Source organism: Pituophis catenifer, unplaced genomic scaffold (genome assembly GCF_029215685.1).
Source record: "Pituophis catenifer annectens isolate HBS135680 unplaced genomic scaffold, rPitCat1.0.hap2 SCAF_1, whole genome shotgun sequence".
Taxonomy (NCBI): Eukaryota; Metazoa; Chordata; class Lepidosauria; order Squamata; family Colubridae; genus Pituophis; species Pituophis catenifer.
This window is the reverse complement of record NW_027256881.1, coordinates 62,552,447-62,573,368: the sequence shown is the minus strand read 5'-3', so window position 1 is coordinate 62,573,368 and position 20,922 is coordinate 62,552,447. Positions and strand designations below refer to the sequence as shown.

The window sequence follows — 20,922 nt, the reverse complement described above, 5'->3', positions numbered from 1 at the left end:
AAGTGTTTGTGAATTGCAATGTTGTTTCAAAAGGGATAGAATTGTTGTCTCTTTGAAATATGATGGTTATTAAAAATATGAAAGACAATTTCATAATAACACTTTCATAGCATTTACATGCTAATTCCTAAATCTTGTTTGAAAGTTAAAATTAGATTTAGAATATTTTCTAATCTAAAATTAGAATAAACAAAAAGCAAAACCAAACAGTAAAACATCTTGAAATATATATTATTTTTATTAGTTTATTAATTTAATTTCTTGTTTAGAAAAGCTATGTCTTTATTCCAAAAGTACAAATCTTAAAATTTGCAATATTTGTCATATTTTAGTTTTGCACCCAGTTTAGTCCCAGCTAAACATGCTTCAAATTTTGCATCCATTTCTTTGCTCTGAGCTTCAGTGAACAAAGTTCTCCAATCGCCCACTTCACCTGTACAGAATCAATGAAAAAAGAATTAGTTATGTCTTTATCTATAAAAGTTCAATAGTTTGAAACATCTTTGGAATGTGGAATCATGCATAATTTATATGCTTTTTAATGTATTCATATGCAATTCTACAGCTTTTTTTTTTTTTTTTTTTTTTTTGTATTCTTGAATACAGCTTATCTGTCTGGAACCCGCATTGCATATCGGACATTAATACAATCAAACGAGTCCAGAGATATTTCACAAAAAGAGTCCTCCACTCTTCTGCTCGCAACAAAATACCTTATGCCATCAGACTTGAAATTTTGAGCTTAGACAACTTAGAACTTGCCCTCTTTTGTCTGACCTAAGCATAGTACATAAAATCATCTGCTACAATGTCCTACCAGCCAATGAATATTTCAGCTTCAACCAAAACAATACAAAAGCACACAATAGATACAAACTCATGGTAAACCGATCCAAACCAGACTGCAGAAAATACAACTTCAGTAACAGAGTTGTCAATGCCTGGAATGCAGTACCTGATTCTGTGGTTTTTTTCCCCCAAACTTTAACCTTAGACTGTCTACTGTCTGCCCCATTCCTAAGAGGTCTTTAAGGGGTGTGCTTAAGCGCACCAGCGTGCCTACCATCCAGTAGTGGGTTTCAAATTTTTTTACTACCAGTTCTATGGGTTTGGCTTGTTGGGTGTGGCATGGCTTGGTGGGCGTGGCTTGGTGGGCGTGGCAGGTGAAGGATACTGTAAAATCTCTATTCCCACCCCACTCCAGGGGACGGATACTGTAAAATCTCCATTTTCACCCCACTCCAGGGAAAGATTACTGCAAAATCCCCATTTCCTCCCGATCAGCTGGCAGAGAATAGATGGGGGCGGGGCCAATCAGAATTTTTACTACCGGTTCTCCGAACTACTCAAAATTTCCACTACCAGTTCTCTAGAACTGGTCAGAACCTGCTGAAACCCACCTCTGCTACCGTCCCTGTCCTAATGTTTTCTTTTATTCATATCCTTTTCATGTATTTATAATTATGTTTACACTTGTATCTGTCATAAAATACATGCTTGACGAAAAATACAAAATAAAAATAAATAAATAAATAACACAGAAATAAGCCCTGTTGAATTTAATAGGTATTCCAGATAGTAAAGCTTTGTAGCCTAAAACACTTGGGAATAAACCAAATGAAGTGATAGGGGTAATTAACATCCAAAACATTTGGACAGTGGTAGGTTGCTTCTGTGGTGGCAGGATTCATGACTATATCTGTTTATTTAAAGAATGAAATACACATATTAGATCAGGTTTATATTTTACATGTGATGATAAAAATAAAAAGACATTTCAGTGTCTTTTAAAGGGTTTCTGTTCCTCTATTCTGCAATGCAGCAGAAAGACAAAACTTTGAAATAGACCCTCAAAGTACTGATACTATAGCAAATCATAAACCTTAGTTGTTGCTTTTAATATTAATTATCTCCACTAGAGGACATGTGTGTTCTTTGAAGAAACAACTTCTTAACACAGCAGTCTTGAGACCTAAGGGAAACAATACCTTTTCTGAAAATAACAGAAGCAAAGTGACCAAGAACTTCTGGAGATTTGCTGCTCATTGCTTGAAAGGTAGTCTTATCTGCAACAGACTTAATCATCTCATCAGACAGAGGGAGTTCATAAAAGTCAGCAATTCGTTTGACTCCTTCCAGAAGGTCCTGTAAAATAGGAGAATCAATTATTTCACCTCTAGAACCATTTAAAATAATACAGGTAGTCTTCATTTTACAACAACAATTGGAACCGGCAACTCGGTTTGCTAAGCAATTTGGCTGTTAAGGGAGATATCACATGACTGTGACTTGGGATTTTACTGTTGGCTTCTTCATTGACTGCTTGTTGGAAGAAGCCATGAAGCATATAAGAACTGATAACATAATCATGGGACTTTGTGAAGGTTGTAAATACCCTGCAGTTGCCAAGCGCCTGAATCTCAACGACGTGATCGTGGGGATGCTGTGATGGTCATAAGTATGAGGACCAGTTGTAAAGTTACATTTTCAGCACCGTAATCATTAATAGTTACCAAACGTGACAGTTGTTGAGTGAGGACTACCTCTACACTGTACACTGCTTTGACACCCAAGAATGGGATGAGTTAGAGTTAGTGTTTTCTCAACATTGATAAGCATGAACTTCAACTCCCAGAATTCCCCAACCAGGTTATAGAAAAGTACAGTATTATAGTGCATTAATGTCTTTATTAATGAGAGGAAGTAAATGATGTGCAGAGGTGAAAATTATTATGTTCAAGGTTTCAGGGTTTATAGTACAAAGCTTTAATTTCTGAGGATCACATGTACAACATTGTGCTGTTTATATTAAATATTTACATACATTTTTCATTTTTGCAAATCCAATTATAAATATGTATTTCAGCTTCGCTAGCATTTATAGACCCTGCATTAGGATTGTCCCCAGGGGTGGGTTCTAAATTTTTTTACTACCGGTTCTGTGGGCGTGGCTTATTTTGTGGGTGTGGCTTGGGGGGTCATGTGACTAGGTGGGCGTGGCTAGCTGGTCAGAGTCATTTCTGGAAGGTCCTCGCACTTACGACCTGACTCATTTGTTTGCTTTTAACACTGATCAGCTGTAGGACGGCCCTTTGAAGCCCCGCGGCAAGAGTTTAAACAGTTTTTTTCCCTCTAATCATCAGGTGGGACTCAAGAGGCAGCAATAGATTGGGGGTGGGACCAAATAAAAGGTAAGAATAACATGGGGGGTGGGGGGGGAGAACCAGTTCAGTGACGTCATAGCGTCACCGCTACCGGCTCAGCTGAACCGGGAGGAATCCACCACTGATTGTCCCTAACTGTAGAAAAACCATTTATATTTTCATTTAAAAATATTTAACCCAAATAACCTGGATATCAAGTAGATTAAGTAATGAAAATACACTCTATATTAATTATGAAGCTTTGCAACACAGAAAAGTCAGAGCATAGCACTGAGACCAAACACTAAAGAACAAGGCTAGATTTTTTTACACTGCACTGAAAGTAAGTTTATTTGTGGTTTAGGTATTGAATAATTCTAGCCACTGTGATTCATAAAGCATACTTTATGGATTATCATACTAACCAAGAAACCATGCTTACGCGAAAAGTGACAAAGAATGATATGTCAACTCAACCTAGCTCATTTCCCAGTCATCCTACGACACATAGGATAGAAGAATAAAAGTCTTTCTCACTTGTGCCCTGCACATTGATAGGTCCATGCCATTGACCTAATTGTGTCTCTGATCATACCTGAAGCAGCTTAAAGCTGTTGTCACTGTTCCCTTAAGCAGTCAACATGTTGTGCAGAGTCTGTCTAGACCAGTGGTTCTCAACCTGTGGGTCGGGACCCCTTTGGGGGTCGAATGACCCTTTCACAGGGGTCACCTAAGACCATCGGTAAACACATATTTTCAATGGTTTTAGGAATAATTTTATGGTTGGGGGTCACCACAACATGAGGAACTGTATTAAAGGGTCGCAGCATTAGGAAGGTTGAGAACCACTGGTCTAGACTCTGACACACTTCACCAACCATTCTATTAATGTTACAGGATCAGCCTAGCAACCAATTGGCCACTTCTGGCTGTTGGTGTCCTCCAGGGATATTCTATTTGGGAAGGCAGGAAATTTGGATCTTTTTATCTGGGTTCCCCCATTCATCTATCAGATCTCCAAGCCAATTTCAGTTCATAAATCTGGATCAGCCTGAAAAGCAATCCTGGGAGCTAAAGCAGGAATGTTCACCACTACTCATGATGGTGATGAAAAAATGGTCATGCGTGTATGATGATGTCATTGTACATACTCCATCCTTTCTTGCTTGTATCTTGATACTGGACACAAGTCATAGGATTTGCATCAAGCTATTATAATTCACTTTTTTATCACTAGTACCTTTCTTGCCCCTTCCCACAGATGCCTATCTGCACATATACAAGTTGCCCATATTGGGGAATGCTGGAGAAGGTTTTCTCCATTAGCTACAGGCTACAGAAAAATGAATGTATAATACAAATATTATAATTTCTAAAAGGCTTACTTCTTTCAGTTCTTCATAGGTGATTATCATTACATTTTCTTCATCCATATGTTTGTCCCAAGCAAGAGCATGTTCAAAGTAGGATTTCCACGCAACTGAAATGAAATGAACACAATCTCTTATTTCACCAGCTAATTAAGTTCTCTACACGAGACAAGGAAAATGTAACAATCCCAATCATATCAACTGGATTGGAACCAGGTTTATCATGGTTATTTTAATCTGATGTCATTGAGTCTATTGTAAGTACGAGATATCTGGGTAGGGTCCAATGTAATACTGGCTCCAGGCTGGGGAAACATTTTTATAATATGCAAATAAAATAAGCCAACTGGATTATGTGATGAAATTTAACTAAGTTTGTTCTCATTCCATTAGTGATAAATTATTATAATCCGAATCATAGCTTGTTAGAACAAGTCTGATACTACTTGCAGTGATATCATTCTAGAAAGTCTTCCTTTATTGGATCAGTTTTGTGCTATGTGAGAATTCTTTTATTGCATCAAGGAGAGGGAAAAAAGAATTTCTGATCCTCCAAAAAGTTCTGGAAAACTGTAATAATTTTGTAATGGTCAAGCATATCACATTTTTAGCTAAAAATTAATCTGAAGACTATGTTTAGTAATTCCCTTCATAAGTACGGTAGTTAGAAACATATGGGAAATATCTGTATTTTATTTTAAATTTCATATATTATTTCAATTTGTCTGTAATTCCATTTCTAGACTTGAGCTGCTGAAGTAATAAATGTTGAAGTAATAAATAAAGTACACTCATTTTTAAGTTGGGGGCTTCTTTAACTGCTCTTATTCAGTATTGCCTTCTGATCACAGGAAGAATTAGAAGGGCATCCCAAAATTTGGAGTCACCTCTTTTGTTGTCACCATATTGTTGAAAAAAAATGAGGATGCACTATGTATCATAAGCTGTGCCAAGATGTCTTTTCTACAATATTATTTATATTCGCTTTGTTGCGAAGGTTGTGGAGAGTGTGGTTGCGCGACAGCTCCCACAGTTCCTGGATGAAACCGTCTATCTAGATCCGTGCCAGTCCGGCTTCAGGCCTGGGTACAGCACGGAGACGGCATTGGTCGCATTGGTGGATGATCTCTGGAGGGCTCGGGACAGGGGTTGTTCCTCTGTTCTGGTCCTGTTAGACCTCTCAGCGGCTTTTGATACCATCGACCATGGTATCATGCTGCGCCGGCTGGAGGGACTGGGGGTGGGAGGCACCGTGTTGCGGTGGTTCTCCTCCTATCTCTCTGACCGGTCGCAGTCTGTGTTGGCAGGGGGGCAGAGGTCGACCTCGAGGCGCCTTGCTTGCGGGGTGCCGCAAGGGTCTGTCCTCTCGCCGCTCCTGTTCAACATTTATGTGAAGCCGCTGGGTGAGATCATCCGTGGTTTTGGGGTGCGATGCCATCTGTACGCTGATGACACTCAGCTGTACATTTCCACCCCAGACCACCCCAATGATGCCCTCGAAGTGATGTCCCAGTGTCTGGAGGCCGTGCGGGTCTGGATGGGGAGGAACAGGCTTCGGCTTAACCCTTCCAAGACCGAGTGGCTGTGGATGCCGGCGTCCCGGTATAGCCAGCTGGTGCCATCTCTGGCTATTGGGGGCGAGTCACTGACCCCCACAGAGGGGGCTCGCAACTTGGGCGTCCTCCTGGACACACGGCTGTCTTTAGAAGAGCATATGACGGCTGTGGCCAGGGGGGCTTTTTATCAGGTTCGCCTGATACGCCAGTTGCGCCCCTTTCTGGATCGGGACTCCTTGTGCACAGTCACTCATGCCTTGGTTACGTCACGCCTGGACTACTGTAACGCTCTCTACATGGGGCTCCCCCTGAGGAGCACCCGGAGGCTCCAGCTGGTGCAGAATGCGGCCGCGCGGGTGATTATGGGAGCGACGTGGCGCTCCCACATAACACCTCTCCTGCGCGAGCTGCATTGGCTCCCGGTGGTCTTCCGGGTGCGCTTTAAGGTGTTGGTTCTCATCTTTAAAGCGCTCCATGGCTTAGGGCCAGGGTATTTGCGAGACCGCCTGCTGCTACCGATAACCTCCCACTGGCCAATACGCTCTCACAGAGAGGGCCTCCTCGGGGTGCCGTCGGTCAGGCAATGTCGGCTGGCGGCCCCCAGGGGGCGAGCCTTCTCTGTGGGGGCACCCGCCCTGTGGAATGAGCTGCCTCCTGGAATACGATTGATCCCGGACCTCCGGACCTTCCGTAAAGCCCTGAAGACGTTTTTATTTCATCAAGCCGGCCTAGCCTAAATGGTTTTTAATTGGGATTTTAAATTTTATGGATTTGGGGTTTTAAATTTGGGTAGCCAATGATTTAATTCTTTTAATTATCTTAACTTTTGCATTTGTATGTTTTTTTAATTTTGGCTGTTCACCGCCCTGAGTCCCTTCTGAGAGAAGGGCGGTATACAAATTAAATTAATAAATAAATAAATTAATAAATATACAAATTATCCATTGCAAATATACTCATCCATAGTTTAACTTATGTAACAAGGATTGCTACAGCAAATAGCTTCTGATATAATATATGAATTAAACAAATTACCATTTAAAACTTGCTCATGCATGTAAGTTTTTACTACTGATATTAAAATGTATAGGAAGAACTAGTTTGAAATAAGAAATATGCTAAAAACATAAATAATGGACAGCTTTTTGAAGTTCAAGTTCCAATAAAATACTTCCTTTGTATGCCAGTACGCCAATTCCCTGCATTTATTTTTCTTCAGTATTTCTTCATACAATGAGTTAAAGAAAAAAAAATGTAAGCTTCTATGCCAGCGGTTACCAACTGGTGGTCCATGAGAAAATTTTGGTGGTCCGCAAAAAAAATATTTGCATTTTTTTATATTGCACTAAATCAGGGGTCCTCAAACTACGGCCCCTGGGCTGGATATGTGTAATGAACATGTGTGTTGCTGCAGAGGGCCGCCCCCTTCAGGGTCTTTCTGTGTGGGTTGGAGAGGGGCAGAAATTCCAACCGGGTCTGCTTCAGCCTCCTGGTGCAAGGCTTTGGGTGAAGGCTAGAGGGAAGTGCCGCTGGTGGCATGGACCCGGAGGGCCTTGTTCCAGTGGGATTGCATCATGGCCTGGAACTGGCTGACCATCTCAGCCCGCTGAGCCTCCAGGCGCCGGCCGTTGGCCTTGCACTTTATTTATTTATTTTTATTTTATATCCAATTTATATACCGCCCTTCTCCCTGAGGACTCAGGGCAATGTACAGCTGAATAAAAACATAAATTAGAAACATTAAAATAGTATTAAAAGAATATATATAAATTTGGCCCCGTAATTTAAGAACAATAACAAACCCATTTAAAACATTTAAAAAATTAACTCCTGCAGATCTTCCCTCTGCTTGGAAAGCTTATGCTCGTAGTCCTGAGTGAGGTGCTTCTGCTGAGCCTCCTTCTCTGTCAGATCCAATTTGAACTGAGCCAGCTATTTTGCCAACTCTTTCTCATGGTGGCTGCTTAGCTCCAACAATTGCTTCCTGTTGGGGCCCTATGGAGCCCGGGTGGGGAGGCGGGGAGTGGCTGGCAGGAGAGGGGTGAATAGAGGCCAGTGAGGCACCCCTTAATGTGAGTGACATCGAGTTGGCCACTGAATTGGCCACGGCCACCCGGTCACATGACCACCTAGCCACACCCACCCAGCCAGTCATTAGGCAGATCATATTAGTGGTCTGTGGGATTTAAAATTATGAATTTAGTGGTCCCTGAGGTCCGAAAGTTGGGGACCCCTGTTCTATGCAATCGCTTAGATAGGACCCAATTCCAATTTAATGGGAAACATTTTCAGGCTACCTTATATTTTAATCTTTGATTTTAATTTATTTATGTTTACATTTATGTTTAATGCCTTTTTTTTAAATGTAAGTCGCCCAGAATTATCTTATGGTAAGATGTCAGCCAATAAATTTTATAAACAAACAAAGATAACATACCTTCACCACTCATAAACTTTTGAAAGAAGTCATCCCAGGAACTGGCATTAGGGAGCAAAGGATTTTTGTTGTAAAAATGATAATAGGATGTAGCTGCATCTTTAGGATTTCGAAATACCACCAGCATCTGTTTAAACAGATAGATGATCATTAAATATGACTTAAAATAATTATAAACAGCCAATAGATGTTTGCAGTGTTTATATAATGAAACTAAGACATAAATCAGGGTTGTGGTTTCTATGCCAAAATTTGCATTTGGCCTTTGAATTATGGCATACTGAGAATCACACCCTAAAAAGTTATATATGAGGTCAAGACAAAAACATTTTATTTGCTGTCAATTGTAAATGTAGCTACATGTAAATGTAATCAAATGTTTTTGTCTTGGCATCAATTATTTTATTAAACTTCACAACTTTGTAGCAACATTTTAAGATCTCAGAGCAACAGGGCCTTGGGGCCTCAGGATAGGCAATTTGATGTAAATGCAAATTCAGAGTGGGAGGTTATTATATCATTATATGCAAGATTTCCACTCCTTTACTCCCAGTAAGATTGGAAAGGTATTTCTATATTGCAAGAAAGACAGGAAGGTGGGCAGCATATTGAATGAATGAATGAATGAATGAATGAATGAATGAATGAAGAGAGAGAGAGAGAGAGAGAGAACAATAATATAGGAGACATATGTTGAGTATATGTCTCAATAACATTCTTGGTTGGAGAGTTACTTGGATAACTATTCAGAATTTCAATTACTTTGGATAAATATTGAAGAAAAAGATATGATTATTATTATATACCATGGTTTAATTCATAGATCATAACAGAAACTTTGCTTGTAACTATGTTGAGGATATAAGGTAAAGGTAAAGGTAAAGGTTCCCCTTGCACAAATGTGCTAGTTGTTCCCGACTTTAGGGTGCGGTGCTCATCTCTGTTTCAAAGCCAAAGAGCCAGCACTGTCCAAAGACGTCTCCATGGTCAGGTGGCCGGCATGACTAAACACCAAAGGCACACGGAACGCTGTTACCTTCCCACCAAAGGTGGTCCCTATTTTTCTACTTGCATTTTTTATGTGCTTTCGAACTGTTAGGTTGGCAAAAGATGGGACAAGTAACAGGAGCTTACCCCATTATGTGGCACTAGGAATTCAAACCACTGAACTGTCGACCTTTCGATCGACAAGCTCAGTGTCTTAGCCACTGAGCCACCGCATCCCCTAAATTGAGGATATAAGGGGTCTAATTTTTTGTGACCTTCAGAAATATATAATATTCAGTATCTACATACTGAAATGCAACCAGGCAATTCTGTTGGACAATTGTATTTACAGTGAAACTGATTCCTTACCTTCACTTTGTTCTCCAGAAAGGATTTTGGAATGTTATCGTAGTGGAGATGAGTTATATAATAACGGGGAGATTGTTGCTCTTTCATTTTCTGAAATCAAACCAAAAGATGCTAAAATTCTGCTGATGAATTGTGGTCATAATTGAGGATTAGTTGTTCAGTTTGCTGCAAACCTATCTGCATTAGCAAGTCCACATTAGCCTCTTCATTATGTAGATGGTAATAATAATCATCCAGATCTCCTCTGTCTGTAACCCCAAGTCTGCCCCAAGACTGCCCTCTGCTCTGGAGAGGCAGCTCCACTTACATATTTCTTTTGCACATACAAAGCAATTCCACTAACAAACCAAAACATAAAACCAGACTGGAGATTAGGCTGGTTAGTTAGAAGTACATTCTCTCAAAACCCGTGGAATGGCTAAAAGTAAAATAACTTTGAAAGGCTTTTTTAAAAATTTGCATCTCAGTATCTGTTCTCAGTATCCTGCTCTAGAACAGGCTCATAAATCCAAAGTTTCGAACTCTATCAAAATAATGCAGTAATATATAAGAGCTGTAAGTACTATAGATTATAAAAGTAAAAATAAAACCATTTTCAAGTCTGAATTTACTTCCTGATGACTTATGTGAATGCCTACATGCAGCTTTTTCTGGCCCATGACAATTTGGCATTATCTTATACCAGAATATTTTTTCAAATCCTCAGTGCAGCTTACAAACCAGAATTCTAGGGCCCAATCAGTTAAGCTCAGCTCTGGTGCTGCCATCCCGCTGAAGCAGAGTAAATTATCCAGTATATTTAACCACTTATATTATTCTAGGCAAAGACTGAATTCATACTGACCAGAAATTTTTCTGGGCCTCCAAATTCAAGCATTAAAAGGGGTCTTTGTAGTGGTAACTCCTTATTACTTGAAATTGCAGTTACCATTTCCCTTAGAATTTGAAATACCCAGTTGGTACCTACAAGAGAAAACAGGTAAGCTACATTTAGATTAAAGATTGCATTAACTTTATAACCACGAGCATGAACACAAATGTGTTTTCTTGAACCAAGGAAAATTTCAGCATGCCAAGCACCATTAGACCATGAATGGAAAAAAATCGAGAAAATGTAGACTTCAGCTTGTATGTTTTGTGATGTGTTGACACTGGTTGGATATAATACCAATCTATGATCGCTAGAAAGTGAATAAGTAGAAAGTGAATCTCAGGTTTGCTGTTTCACCTAATCTACAAAGACTACATTTTCTCTGCAAGATCCAGGTGACAAGCAGGCAGTGATCCTGATTTACACAGCCCATTCTATCTAAGGTTCAACCGGCAGCAGTACTAGAGACTGAGTCAGGTGCCCTCTTAGGGTTTGTAGGCATCTGTGCTCTTGTAATTGCTCTGTCCACATAGCCATTTTGCTGCTATTCTATCGTCTCATTGCGTCATTGAGAGTTGGGCAGCATACAAGTTTAATAAAATTATTATTATTATGGTTGTCTGCACTGTCAGCCAGATGTTTAGGCTGGATTTGGCATTTGTATTCACCTATTGCCTTGATGGTGAACCTATGGCATGTGTGCCAGAGGTGGCACGCAGAGTCCTCTCTGTGGGCATGTGCACCGGCCAGCTGATCTTTGCACATGCTGGAGCCTCGGAAACCCAAAGACCAGCTGGCTGGCGCACATGCGCGTGCCGGAAACCAGAAGACCAGGCACAGCTGGTCTTTGAGTTTCTGGGGTTCCAGAGCATGCGTGTGCATGCACATTCTGGTTTGGGCACTCGTTGCCAAAAAGGCTCGCCATCACTGACCTATTGAATTCTTCCCAAGGTGACATCACCATCAGTATGTCCCGGTGCATTCAATATCTTCCTTACCTCTTTATGAAATGTCATCTTTACTCTTTTCTTCCTTCCCCTGTCTCTTTTCCATAGGTCCTTTAAGGTTCAGAGGTGGGAGAGCACCTCTGCTGATTCCTTTTTTAAGTATATGGTGCTGAATTTGGGAAAACCTCAAGTCACCAACTGGGATAAAATGTTCAAACAGCCTCAGTGCAAGATTGCAATAGAGTTGCAGATCATATTAAAAGATGTGTCAAAGGACCAGGGGTGAAATGCTTCCGGTTCGGACCAGCTCGGGCGAGTAGGTAGTGATGGCAGCGGGCAGTTCAGAGAACCGGTAGCAAAAATCCCTGCCCCCGCCCCCCGTGCCCAGCTGAGCTGCGCGATCATCAGCGCCTTTTTTTCCTTTTAAATGGCTCTGACGAGTTGCTAATCAGGCAACTCAGCTTGGATCGTCAGAGCCATGTAAAAAAAAAGTTTATTTTTTTTCTCCCCCCCCCCCACAGCCTCCAGCTTGCTTACCTTAGCTGCTGGTCGCAACGCTGTAATACCTGCAATCTATTGCATCAGCAAGCAACTGAATCTCCCTGCCTGCAATCAAGCTCATCGGTGAGCAGCTCTATCTGCAACTTTTAAGACTTGTGGACTTCAAATCCCAGGAAAGCTGGCTGAGGAATTCTGGGAGTTGAAGTCCACAAGCCTTAAAGTTGCCAAGGTTGGAAACCCCTGTTCTATTAGGTAAGTTTTTTTCCCCTTTGGGAGTTTTAAAAAAAATAGTTAATTGGGATTTTTTTTAGTTGTTCTTTTTTTAGTCCTAGCCATTTAAGGTTTAGGAAGTTTTAAATTTAGCTGCTTTTATATAAAAATAAAAATAAAATAATATAATATAATATTTGTGCAGCTTTCTGAGATTTAGTGTGTTTCTGTAGTGTTTCATTCTTAACTACACAAACACACAAAATCTCACAAAGCTGTATGTGGAATTTTGTGTGTATAAAGTGTAAAAGTTGTTTTTTTGGGCTTTTTGTGGCTGTGTGAGGTTCTTGCTTGTTGCAGGGACCATTTTGGGTCTAGCACAGCTGCTTTTACATTGTGGGTGAGCCTGTTGTGTTGTGTTGTGTTGTGTTGTGTGTGTGTAAAGTGTGAAAGTTGCTTTTTGGGGCTTTTGGGGGCTGTGTGAGGTTCTTGCTTGTTGCAGGGACCATTTTGGGTCTAGCACAGCTGCTTTTACATTGTGGGTGAGCCAGTTGTGTTGTGTTGTGTTTTGTAGGTTAAAAAAGGGCAAAGAAGTGACATTGACTTGGCCACGCCCACCAGTCACCTTATCACCAAGCCCCGCCCACTAATTAAGCCCCACCCACAGAACCGGTAGCAAAAAAAATTAGATTTCACCCCTGCAAAGGAGGTTATCTATAATAGCCTCTCCACACTATTTCTTCCACTTCCCAATCCATCAGTAACAACAGCAGCCTGAAGACAATCCACAACCATCCTTAAAACTGCCAACTTTAAAATGCTGAGAACAAAAGTAAAGAACCATTGCTTTAACTTGAGCTGCCACAAGTCTGCAGTAATAAAAATCCTTTTTACTTCATCCAAAAGAAAAACTGAATTGTTTGCATACAGGCCATCAAAGTGCCATCTTTTCTCTTCAAAGAAGAGAAAGGCAAAAATTCCTATAAATGTCAAAGTATTTCCTTGTATCACAAAGTACAACATGATTGAGTCTTAAAACAGCAATAAGGCGATTACAAAACAATGTACATTCAAATCCATCAAATTTAAATCACATTCTGCAAGAAAGGTGGAAGAAAAGAAAACAATTCTTCACTTTAACGTTTAAACACTATTAAGAGAAGAACCTCCCAGTGTAAAGATCTGCTCCAAAGACATGTTCCATCATAGAAAAGATTCTATCTGTACCTTTTGCCCTCCATAGCAGATGCAAAATTGGGGACAATTAGAGAAGGAACCTAACAGTAGTAGAGTGGATGAACAAGTACTCCTGAAATTGCTGCATTCAAAAATCCCACAATTTTGGAAAAGAAGTTTAGGAATCTTTAGGAAGAGCATGAAGCCAGAGCGAGAACATACTAATTCAGTACTCCTCCATAGTGCTTGCAGAATGTTATCTAGTAACTGCATTTTGCCATCTTTGGAAGTTGTTTATCATTCACAGTGGTAGTTCCACTTTGTTGGACTGTGGCCAATGACCAAAGTCTGAATTACTGTGGCCAGGCTGTCCCTGTTTTGCACTATTCATAGTGACAGGGACAACTAAGAATACTTTGGCTTCCTAGAGTGCCAGTGGCAAGGAGCAATTAAGGAGTACTCTCAGTATGAATTCCTGCCTTTTCAAGGCACATGCATCTCAACTCAACATAAGTCATTCATCCAGTTCCAGGAGTTAGGGCCCAACACGTACAAGCCTGTGTTATTTTTCCTTTATTTTCTACACTGTCTTCTTGCATATGACTCTTGGCTCCTTCATTACAATCTCATTGCAATCTCAGCAGGCTCAAGGTTGACTCAGCCTTCCATCCTTTCAAGGTAGATAAAATGAGGACCCGGATTGTGGGGGCAATAAGCTGACTTTGTATAAAAAAGAACACCGCTTAGGGGGGCCCGAAAGCCCTACTAAGCAGGTATATACAAAAGTATGAAGGCTATTGTTTAACACATTATAAGCCCTGAGTCTCCGGAGAAGGGCGGCATATAAATAAAACAAACAAATAAACAAACAAACAAACAAATAAATAAATAACCAACCAACCAACCAACCAACCAACAGAAAAATGTCCTTTCTTGATATAACAAGGCTAGGAATATTTGTTCAATTATTTCCTGTTAAATAATCTTTTTCTAAAAATTAAATTTTGCATTCAGTTAGGTGTAGTTAAAATGTCTAGCTTCAAACCAAATATATTTTTAAAAGGTTTGGGGCAGTGGTGAAATCCTCCGTGGTTTGTCACCAGTTCGCTGCCCACGCATGCGTGGTGTGTGCCAAACACACACACTGTGTGTGCGCATGCACTGTCCACCAAATGCACTCTGCATGTGCGTGCGCAACGTCCACCAAACATCCGCTTCGCATGGAAAAAGGACACTTAAAAAGGTAAGTAGAACAGTGAGGGGGGGAACAGCTGTGCCACACTATTTAGATTAGATAGAAAACAAAATTTCCGGCTTTCTAACTAATATAAATCATGCGGCACAGCTGAACATCGGAAATACCGGTTTGGACCAACCGGTAGCATTTTTTTACGACCAGTTTGCCGAACCGATAGATTTTATCACTACTGGTTCGCTCGAACCGGTGCAAACTGATAGGATTTCATCACTGGGTTAGAGCCAGCCTGTCTGAAGCCATTCTTAAAAATATATATATAATAAAAATCTGTGTACACATAGTCCTAACTAACAATTACAACTGAGACCAGAATTTCTGTTGCCAAACAAGGTGATTGTTAACAGAATAACAGAGTTGGAAGGGGCCTTGGAGGTCTTTTAGTCCAACCCCGTTAAGTGAGATATGTGATTTTACAACCGTTTTTTGCCAGTTATTAAGTGAATTACACTAGTTAAAATATACTGCAGTGTATATAACATGGTTGATGAGGGAATCCAACTTCCCCCACTGACTTTGCATGTCACAAATTGCAATCACATGATCCCAGAATGTTGCAATTGTAATTACATGCATATTGCCAAGCATCAGAACTTTGATAATGTGACGGGGGATGCTGTAAAGGTCATACGTATGAGGACCAGTTGTAAGTCACTATTTTCTGTTCTGTTATAACTGTGAACAGTTAGTAATGAATGTTTGCAAATCAAGGACTGCCTCTATTCTTAGCCAAAAATATATATCAAATGATCAGCTAACAGGGTAAGACATCTCACCATAGGATCTAAATCTTTAAAATGCCTTCCTCAAGCCTAATTACATTACTTTTGAGGAATGCATACAAAAAATAAAAGTATTTTATTTCTAACAGAATATAACAGGCAGTTTATGCAAATTATTGATGACTTCTAGGATCATAAAAAGCTGAGCAGTTTCACTTGGTGCCCAGCCATTGTCCAGCCTTCCCCAAACACATCCCTTCTAGATTGTTTTTGGGGTTGACAAATGCTATCCTCCCACCATATAGCTGAGAGTGATGACAACTGAAACTCAAGGTATTTTCAGGATGTCATTTTGTAATATATTGCAAATAAACTTGAGATAAACTTGTAAGAGCCTTGGTGGCGCAGCAGACTAAAGCACTGTTAAGTAACACCAGCTGCCTGCAATTACTGCAAGTTCAAATCTCACCAGGCTCAAGGTTGACTCAGCCTTCCATCCTTTCAAGGTAGGTAAAATGAGGACCTGGTTTGTGGGGGCGTTGAGCTTACTTTGTATAAAAAAGAACACCGCTTAGGGGGCCCCCGAAAGCCCTACTAAGCAGGTATATACAAAAGTATGAAGGCTATTGCTTAACGCATTGTAAGCCACCCTGAGTCTCCGAAAAAGGGCAGCATATAAATCGAACCAATAAATAAATAAATGATAAATTATCCCAGAGGCAGCAAAATGAAAAAGTGACGAAAAAGCCACAGTATAATGTTCCTCTTTCCTTTGCAAAAAAAAAAGAAAAAAAAGAAAGAAGAGTAGATACTCACCACATTTGGGATAAGCAATTACCAGCATATCATCCTTTCTTGCTTCAAAAGTTTCCAGTGCTTCAAAAGTTTCTGCACTACAAAGGCGGTTAGGATACAAAACTCCTTTGAAAGTAAAAAAAAGCTCTTCGTTCTGGTTGTCTTTATTCTCATCAAATATCTTATTCATTTGTTTCACAACACTGTCATTTTCTTCAGCCATTGTTTCCTCTTGTTGGCAGCCTCAGCCTCTGCCTTGCCATGAACCCTTTCAAAAGGCAGCTCTAGTTTTATGCAGTCAGATTCTTAGAGACCTCCTTTCTCTTGCTCAATAAAGAAAAAAGTGCCGAGGCAGAGTCATGAATCACTAGTCTTCGCACGCTACATCCTGGTGTGGGCTGATTACATAACAGCTTTGGGAGTACAAATTACTTAACCTGTGGTAGAAGAGCAGAACTTTCTTCCAAGAAGAAAACAAATCATTTGGTGCCAGAATGCAAAGTAAACAGCCTCAAACTGTATCGATTGGTTAAAATAAAAGGTTTCTTCTTTCATTAATGGGAGGACTATATGGAACATTTGTTTTATGTCAACTCAGTAACATGAATGTTAAAATTCCGGATCTGCTTTTGAAATTGAGTACATAACACAAAATGAAAAACACAGTGAGTTTAGACTGATGAGGGGGTGTGTGTATAGATGAGTTTGTAGCACCAACCTCTACATGTTTATTTGATGGTAAACCAGTGTTCAGTGAACTTTGTGCCCCATAATTTAGCAGACCGGTATTTTCCTGAAAATATATGCATTTGGGTGGGGGGACCAAGCCTAATTATGTTGAGCTGAAGTCAAAGATATACTGTAATGAGGGTGAAGGTTCATTTTCCGAGCTTGTGGGTTGGTTTCCGAACGTTTCATCACCAGGCTAGGTAACATCTTCAAAGGAGTTTAGGGGAGTGAACTGAAAATGTTACTTAGCTTGGTGACAAAACATTAGAAATCAACCCACAAGCTTGGAGAATGAACCTTCACTGGGGTGAAATCCAGCAGGTTCTGACAGGTTCTGGAGAACCGGTAGCGGAAATTTTGAGTAGTTTGGAGAGCCGGCATATACCACCTCTGGCTGGCCCCAGAGTGGGGTGGGAATGGAGATTTTGCAATATCCTTCTCCTGGAGTGGAGTGGGAATGAAGATTTTGCAGTATCCTTCCCCTGCCACACCCAAGTCACACCCACCAAGCCATACCCACAGAACTGGTAGTAAAAATTTTTGGATTTCACCACTGACCTTCATCCTCATCCTACACCCAAGCTATGGATATTTGCCACTAATATTGTAATATCTCTGAAATACATTTTAAAAAACCACCTTATTTAGAATTACAGCTACAGTATGAATGTCAATAATATCACCCAACCATATAATCTTTTTTTAAAAAAAAAAAACTATAAATATTGTCTCAGAATTTGCATCTGTGAATAAGAATTAGAGCTATAGTTGCACAGTCAGGTAGTGCGCGTCTTAAAGACTGGTCACTTAGCAACATTCAAAGTTACAGAGGATCTCCCCCAAATCTACTTAATGATCTGGTTCCAAAATTACAGCCGCTGCAATGCTCCCATGGTTGTTTGTCCTTTCCAACCACAGGGATACTGTCAGACTCCCCTCCCATCTCTATCCCATCACCCCCACCAGATCGCCAACAGCCTCAGGCCTGCTTCCTACCTCACCAGGCCCTGCACCCTCCTCCTCACATACCTTTCAAAGATCTCCAGAGCTCGGCTTAAGGAAGCAAAATGGATTGCTTTGTGATGCAGCTGCGTGGTACAATTCTGGAAGCAGCCGCCATATTCTGAGCGGCTACTTTGAATTGTTGTCACTTGGAAAATGATGACTGCTTCTGGAATCACACTGCATGGCCAAGCAAATAAGCAATCCATTCTGCTTCCCTAATGTAGTCTCAGCAATGCTACGGAAAGTTCTGGAGATCTTCAAAAGACAAGTGTGTGATGGGTGATGTAGGGTGGGGAGGAAGCCCAATCTCTTTGGGGAACCAGTGGGGGAGAAAAAGGCCCCAAAACTGTGGAGACCCCTGAAGTGGAGCATGGGGTGTCTTAGGGATGGGGGACAACTTAGAAGGCATGGGGCAGGCAGGCCTGGGGCTGCGCTAGGTCTTCCAGGGTTTCCTGCACTCATGTAGCATCCTGTGCTCTGCTTAATGAGGCATGTAATTGTTCCACGACCACATCAGACACAGCAGGGAGTGGGATTCATTAAGCTAGGCCCTCTCATTTAATGGCTGTCACCACTTGCAACCATAATGGGCAAGCTCAGTGGAGCTTCTTTCCAGGTAATTTGTTTTTAAAAAGTGGTAGCAATATAAATCTAGAATAAAACTTATCTCTGACAACAGTTGCAAACTAATGTGAGTGCTTTGTCTTATAGTTGCTGATTTGGATTGTATTTCCCATTTTCTTTATATTGCATCATTCAGATTAACAGTAAATGTCGTAGAGATTCAATCTTAGTTCTGATGCAAATTGCACTCAGCCTAAGGCAGGTCAAAGAAACACTTTAATCACGGCCTAATATTCCTCAACCAGCTATTTAGAAATATTATTTATTTATTAATTTATTAATTTAATTTGTATACCACCCTTCTCCCAGAAGGGACTCAGGGCGGTGAACAGCCAAAATTAAAAAACATACAAATGCAAAAGTTAAGATAATTAAAAGAATTAAATCACTGGCTACCCAATTTAAAACCCCAAATCCATAAAATTTAAAATCCCAATTAAAACCATTTAGGCTAGGCCAGCTTGATGAAATAAAAACGTCTTCAGGGCTTTACGGAAGGGAGGAAGAAGGTCCAGCAACAGCAGTCCCGATGATAGTTTGCGTGCTACAAAACAGCAAAGGCAAGCATCCGTGGGAGTCTCTCTGTAACGACGTCTGGAGTCCTTATCTGCATTCTTCTCCCATCTGCGGCGTTGCACCAAGCTTCCTGCAGGAGCTGTGCATTTAGGCCTAGAAGACTAGGCCCGAGTAGCAAGCAATATGTAATGACTGAAAAGTTAGAGCATAATTACACCATCATGAAATAATTTCTCCACTGTACAAATTGAAGTATATAAGAAATATTTGGAGTAACTATGTTATCAGTATTTTATCATTTTCTGTTACCTTCTTTTTATAGCTATGAAAATAAATGAATTCTTTCAAGCACCAGCCAGACAGCAAAACGAAACACTGTTGCTGTTGTTTTGACAGAGTCACTCATATACATTGATGCTGATGAAGGCCTCCATCTCAATTGCATTGAAAAGGACCGAGTAAAATAATAGCTTGCATATGATTTTTAAGAAAATGAAAATAGTGGGATAACAAGAGTTTCATCTTTATCCCAATTCTAAGTGACTTTCTTCTGAATTACATAAACCTTACTGGCCTCAAGGAACTTTATTCCCAGGCAGGAACTGTAATCATCTTACATATAAACTGTTGCTTCTCAAAGAAATTAAAATATACTGTATGTCACTCTTAGCAAGAGGGGAAGTCCCTTATATCCCTCCCCTCAATCTGTTCTAAAGGTCAGCAAAGCTTGTTTTAACTAGTAGTCTTTTATCATTAAATCACACTTGTATGTTCAGTTCTCTTTAGAACTATTGAGTACAGAAAAAACCTTTAATGAGGAATGCAAGCCTCTTTCAGGGAAAATAAATTACTATAATGGGAATGGCAAAACATAGGAGAAAAGAGACTCAAGGTAACTTTGCCTTGATTCTGTTTGGTATAAGGGGAGACAGAGGAAATGGAGAAAATTAGGGCATTAAGACAATTTGGCAGTAACATGTTTTTAACAGAAGTCAAAGCCTGACATTCAAGGTTTCCTAAAAAACCTTAGTAGAAGATGAATTAATATGTTTTATATTAAATAGATGTTTGTATCAGTAGGTTCATTTCTTTCTAAATTCTGTATTCATTAGGAAGAAAATTCAAATAAACATCAAGATTACATTTACTTCATAAATTTGTTTAATAAAAGACACGCTTTGGCAAATCATGGCAGAATTGAAACCCAAGTAAATACAAGCAGCAATCTGTGTGTCTTGCCTTTAGAAATCATGCCGATTTTGAATATTGCCTCATAACATATCAATCTGATTTCTGAATTTGAAGTGAGGGAGAAACTATAAGATTGCGCTGTATCTATGATAGATTGTGGGAAAGCAGGTAATGAAGTTTTGAAGATTTATCTCAGTAGAGGCATCTCAATCCAATTACTAAGAGATATGAGAAAAACCATTTCAAAGAGACGTTTTGCCTGAATAGCTTTCTCTAAGGATGAACACTTCCTCTTAAATTTTTCAAGATCTCGTATTTTCCCCAGACTAACATTAAAATTACCTTCCTGAAATCCAGTTGTTCTTGTTTCCTTGATCTTATCAGCCACATGGGAGTGACGGTAAAGTACCAGCAGGTTCATCTTTTCATTTCCCCTTTGAAGTCAATGGAAATACTACACTTTTCTTCAAATGATAAAGGAATTCAGACATGATAGTATTTGTGTCATGTATATTTTA

The 20,922-nt window shown here is 40.1% G+C and overlaps 1 protein-coding gene across 1 annotated transcript; it reads right to left on the bottom strand.

The window, feature by feature from the left end:
• Window positions 1–219: 219 nt before the first annotated feature.
• LOC139321531 (sulfotransferase 6B1-like) lies at window positions 220–16,673 on the bottom strand. The gene is made up of 7 exons (XM_070950270.1): window positions 16,361–16,673; window positions 10,707–10,825; window positions 9,863–9,952; window positions 8,507–8,633; window positions 4,529–4,623; window positions 1,989–2,145; window positions 220–433 (listed from the first exon to the last, which is right to left on the bottom strand). Exons 1-7 carry the CDS (start codon window positions 16,560–16,562, stop codon window positions 303–305), a joined length of 921 nt encoding a protein of 306 aa, XP_070806371.1. The 5' UTR covers window positions 16,563–16,673; the 3' UTR covers window positions 220–302.
• Between the last annotated feature and the right edge of the window lie 4,249 nt (window positions 16,674–20,922).

Bases quoted from the DNA above. Each gene is read 5' to 3' on its own strand.
- LOC139321531 (XM_070950270.1), bottom strand. From the start codon at position 16,562: ATGGCTGAAGAAAATGACAGTGTTGTGAAACAAATGAATAAGATATTT. The intron at 10,826-16,360 runs GTGAGTATCTAC...TTTCTCTTGTAG, and splicing joins AATTGCTTATCCCAAATGTG to GTACCAACTGGGTATTTCAA. The intron at 8,634-9,862 runs GTAAGGAATCAG...CTGTTTAAACAG, and splicing joins TTCTGGAGAACAAAGTGAAG to ATGCTGGTGGTATTTCGAAA.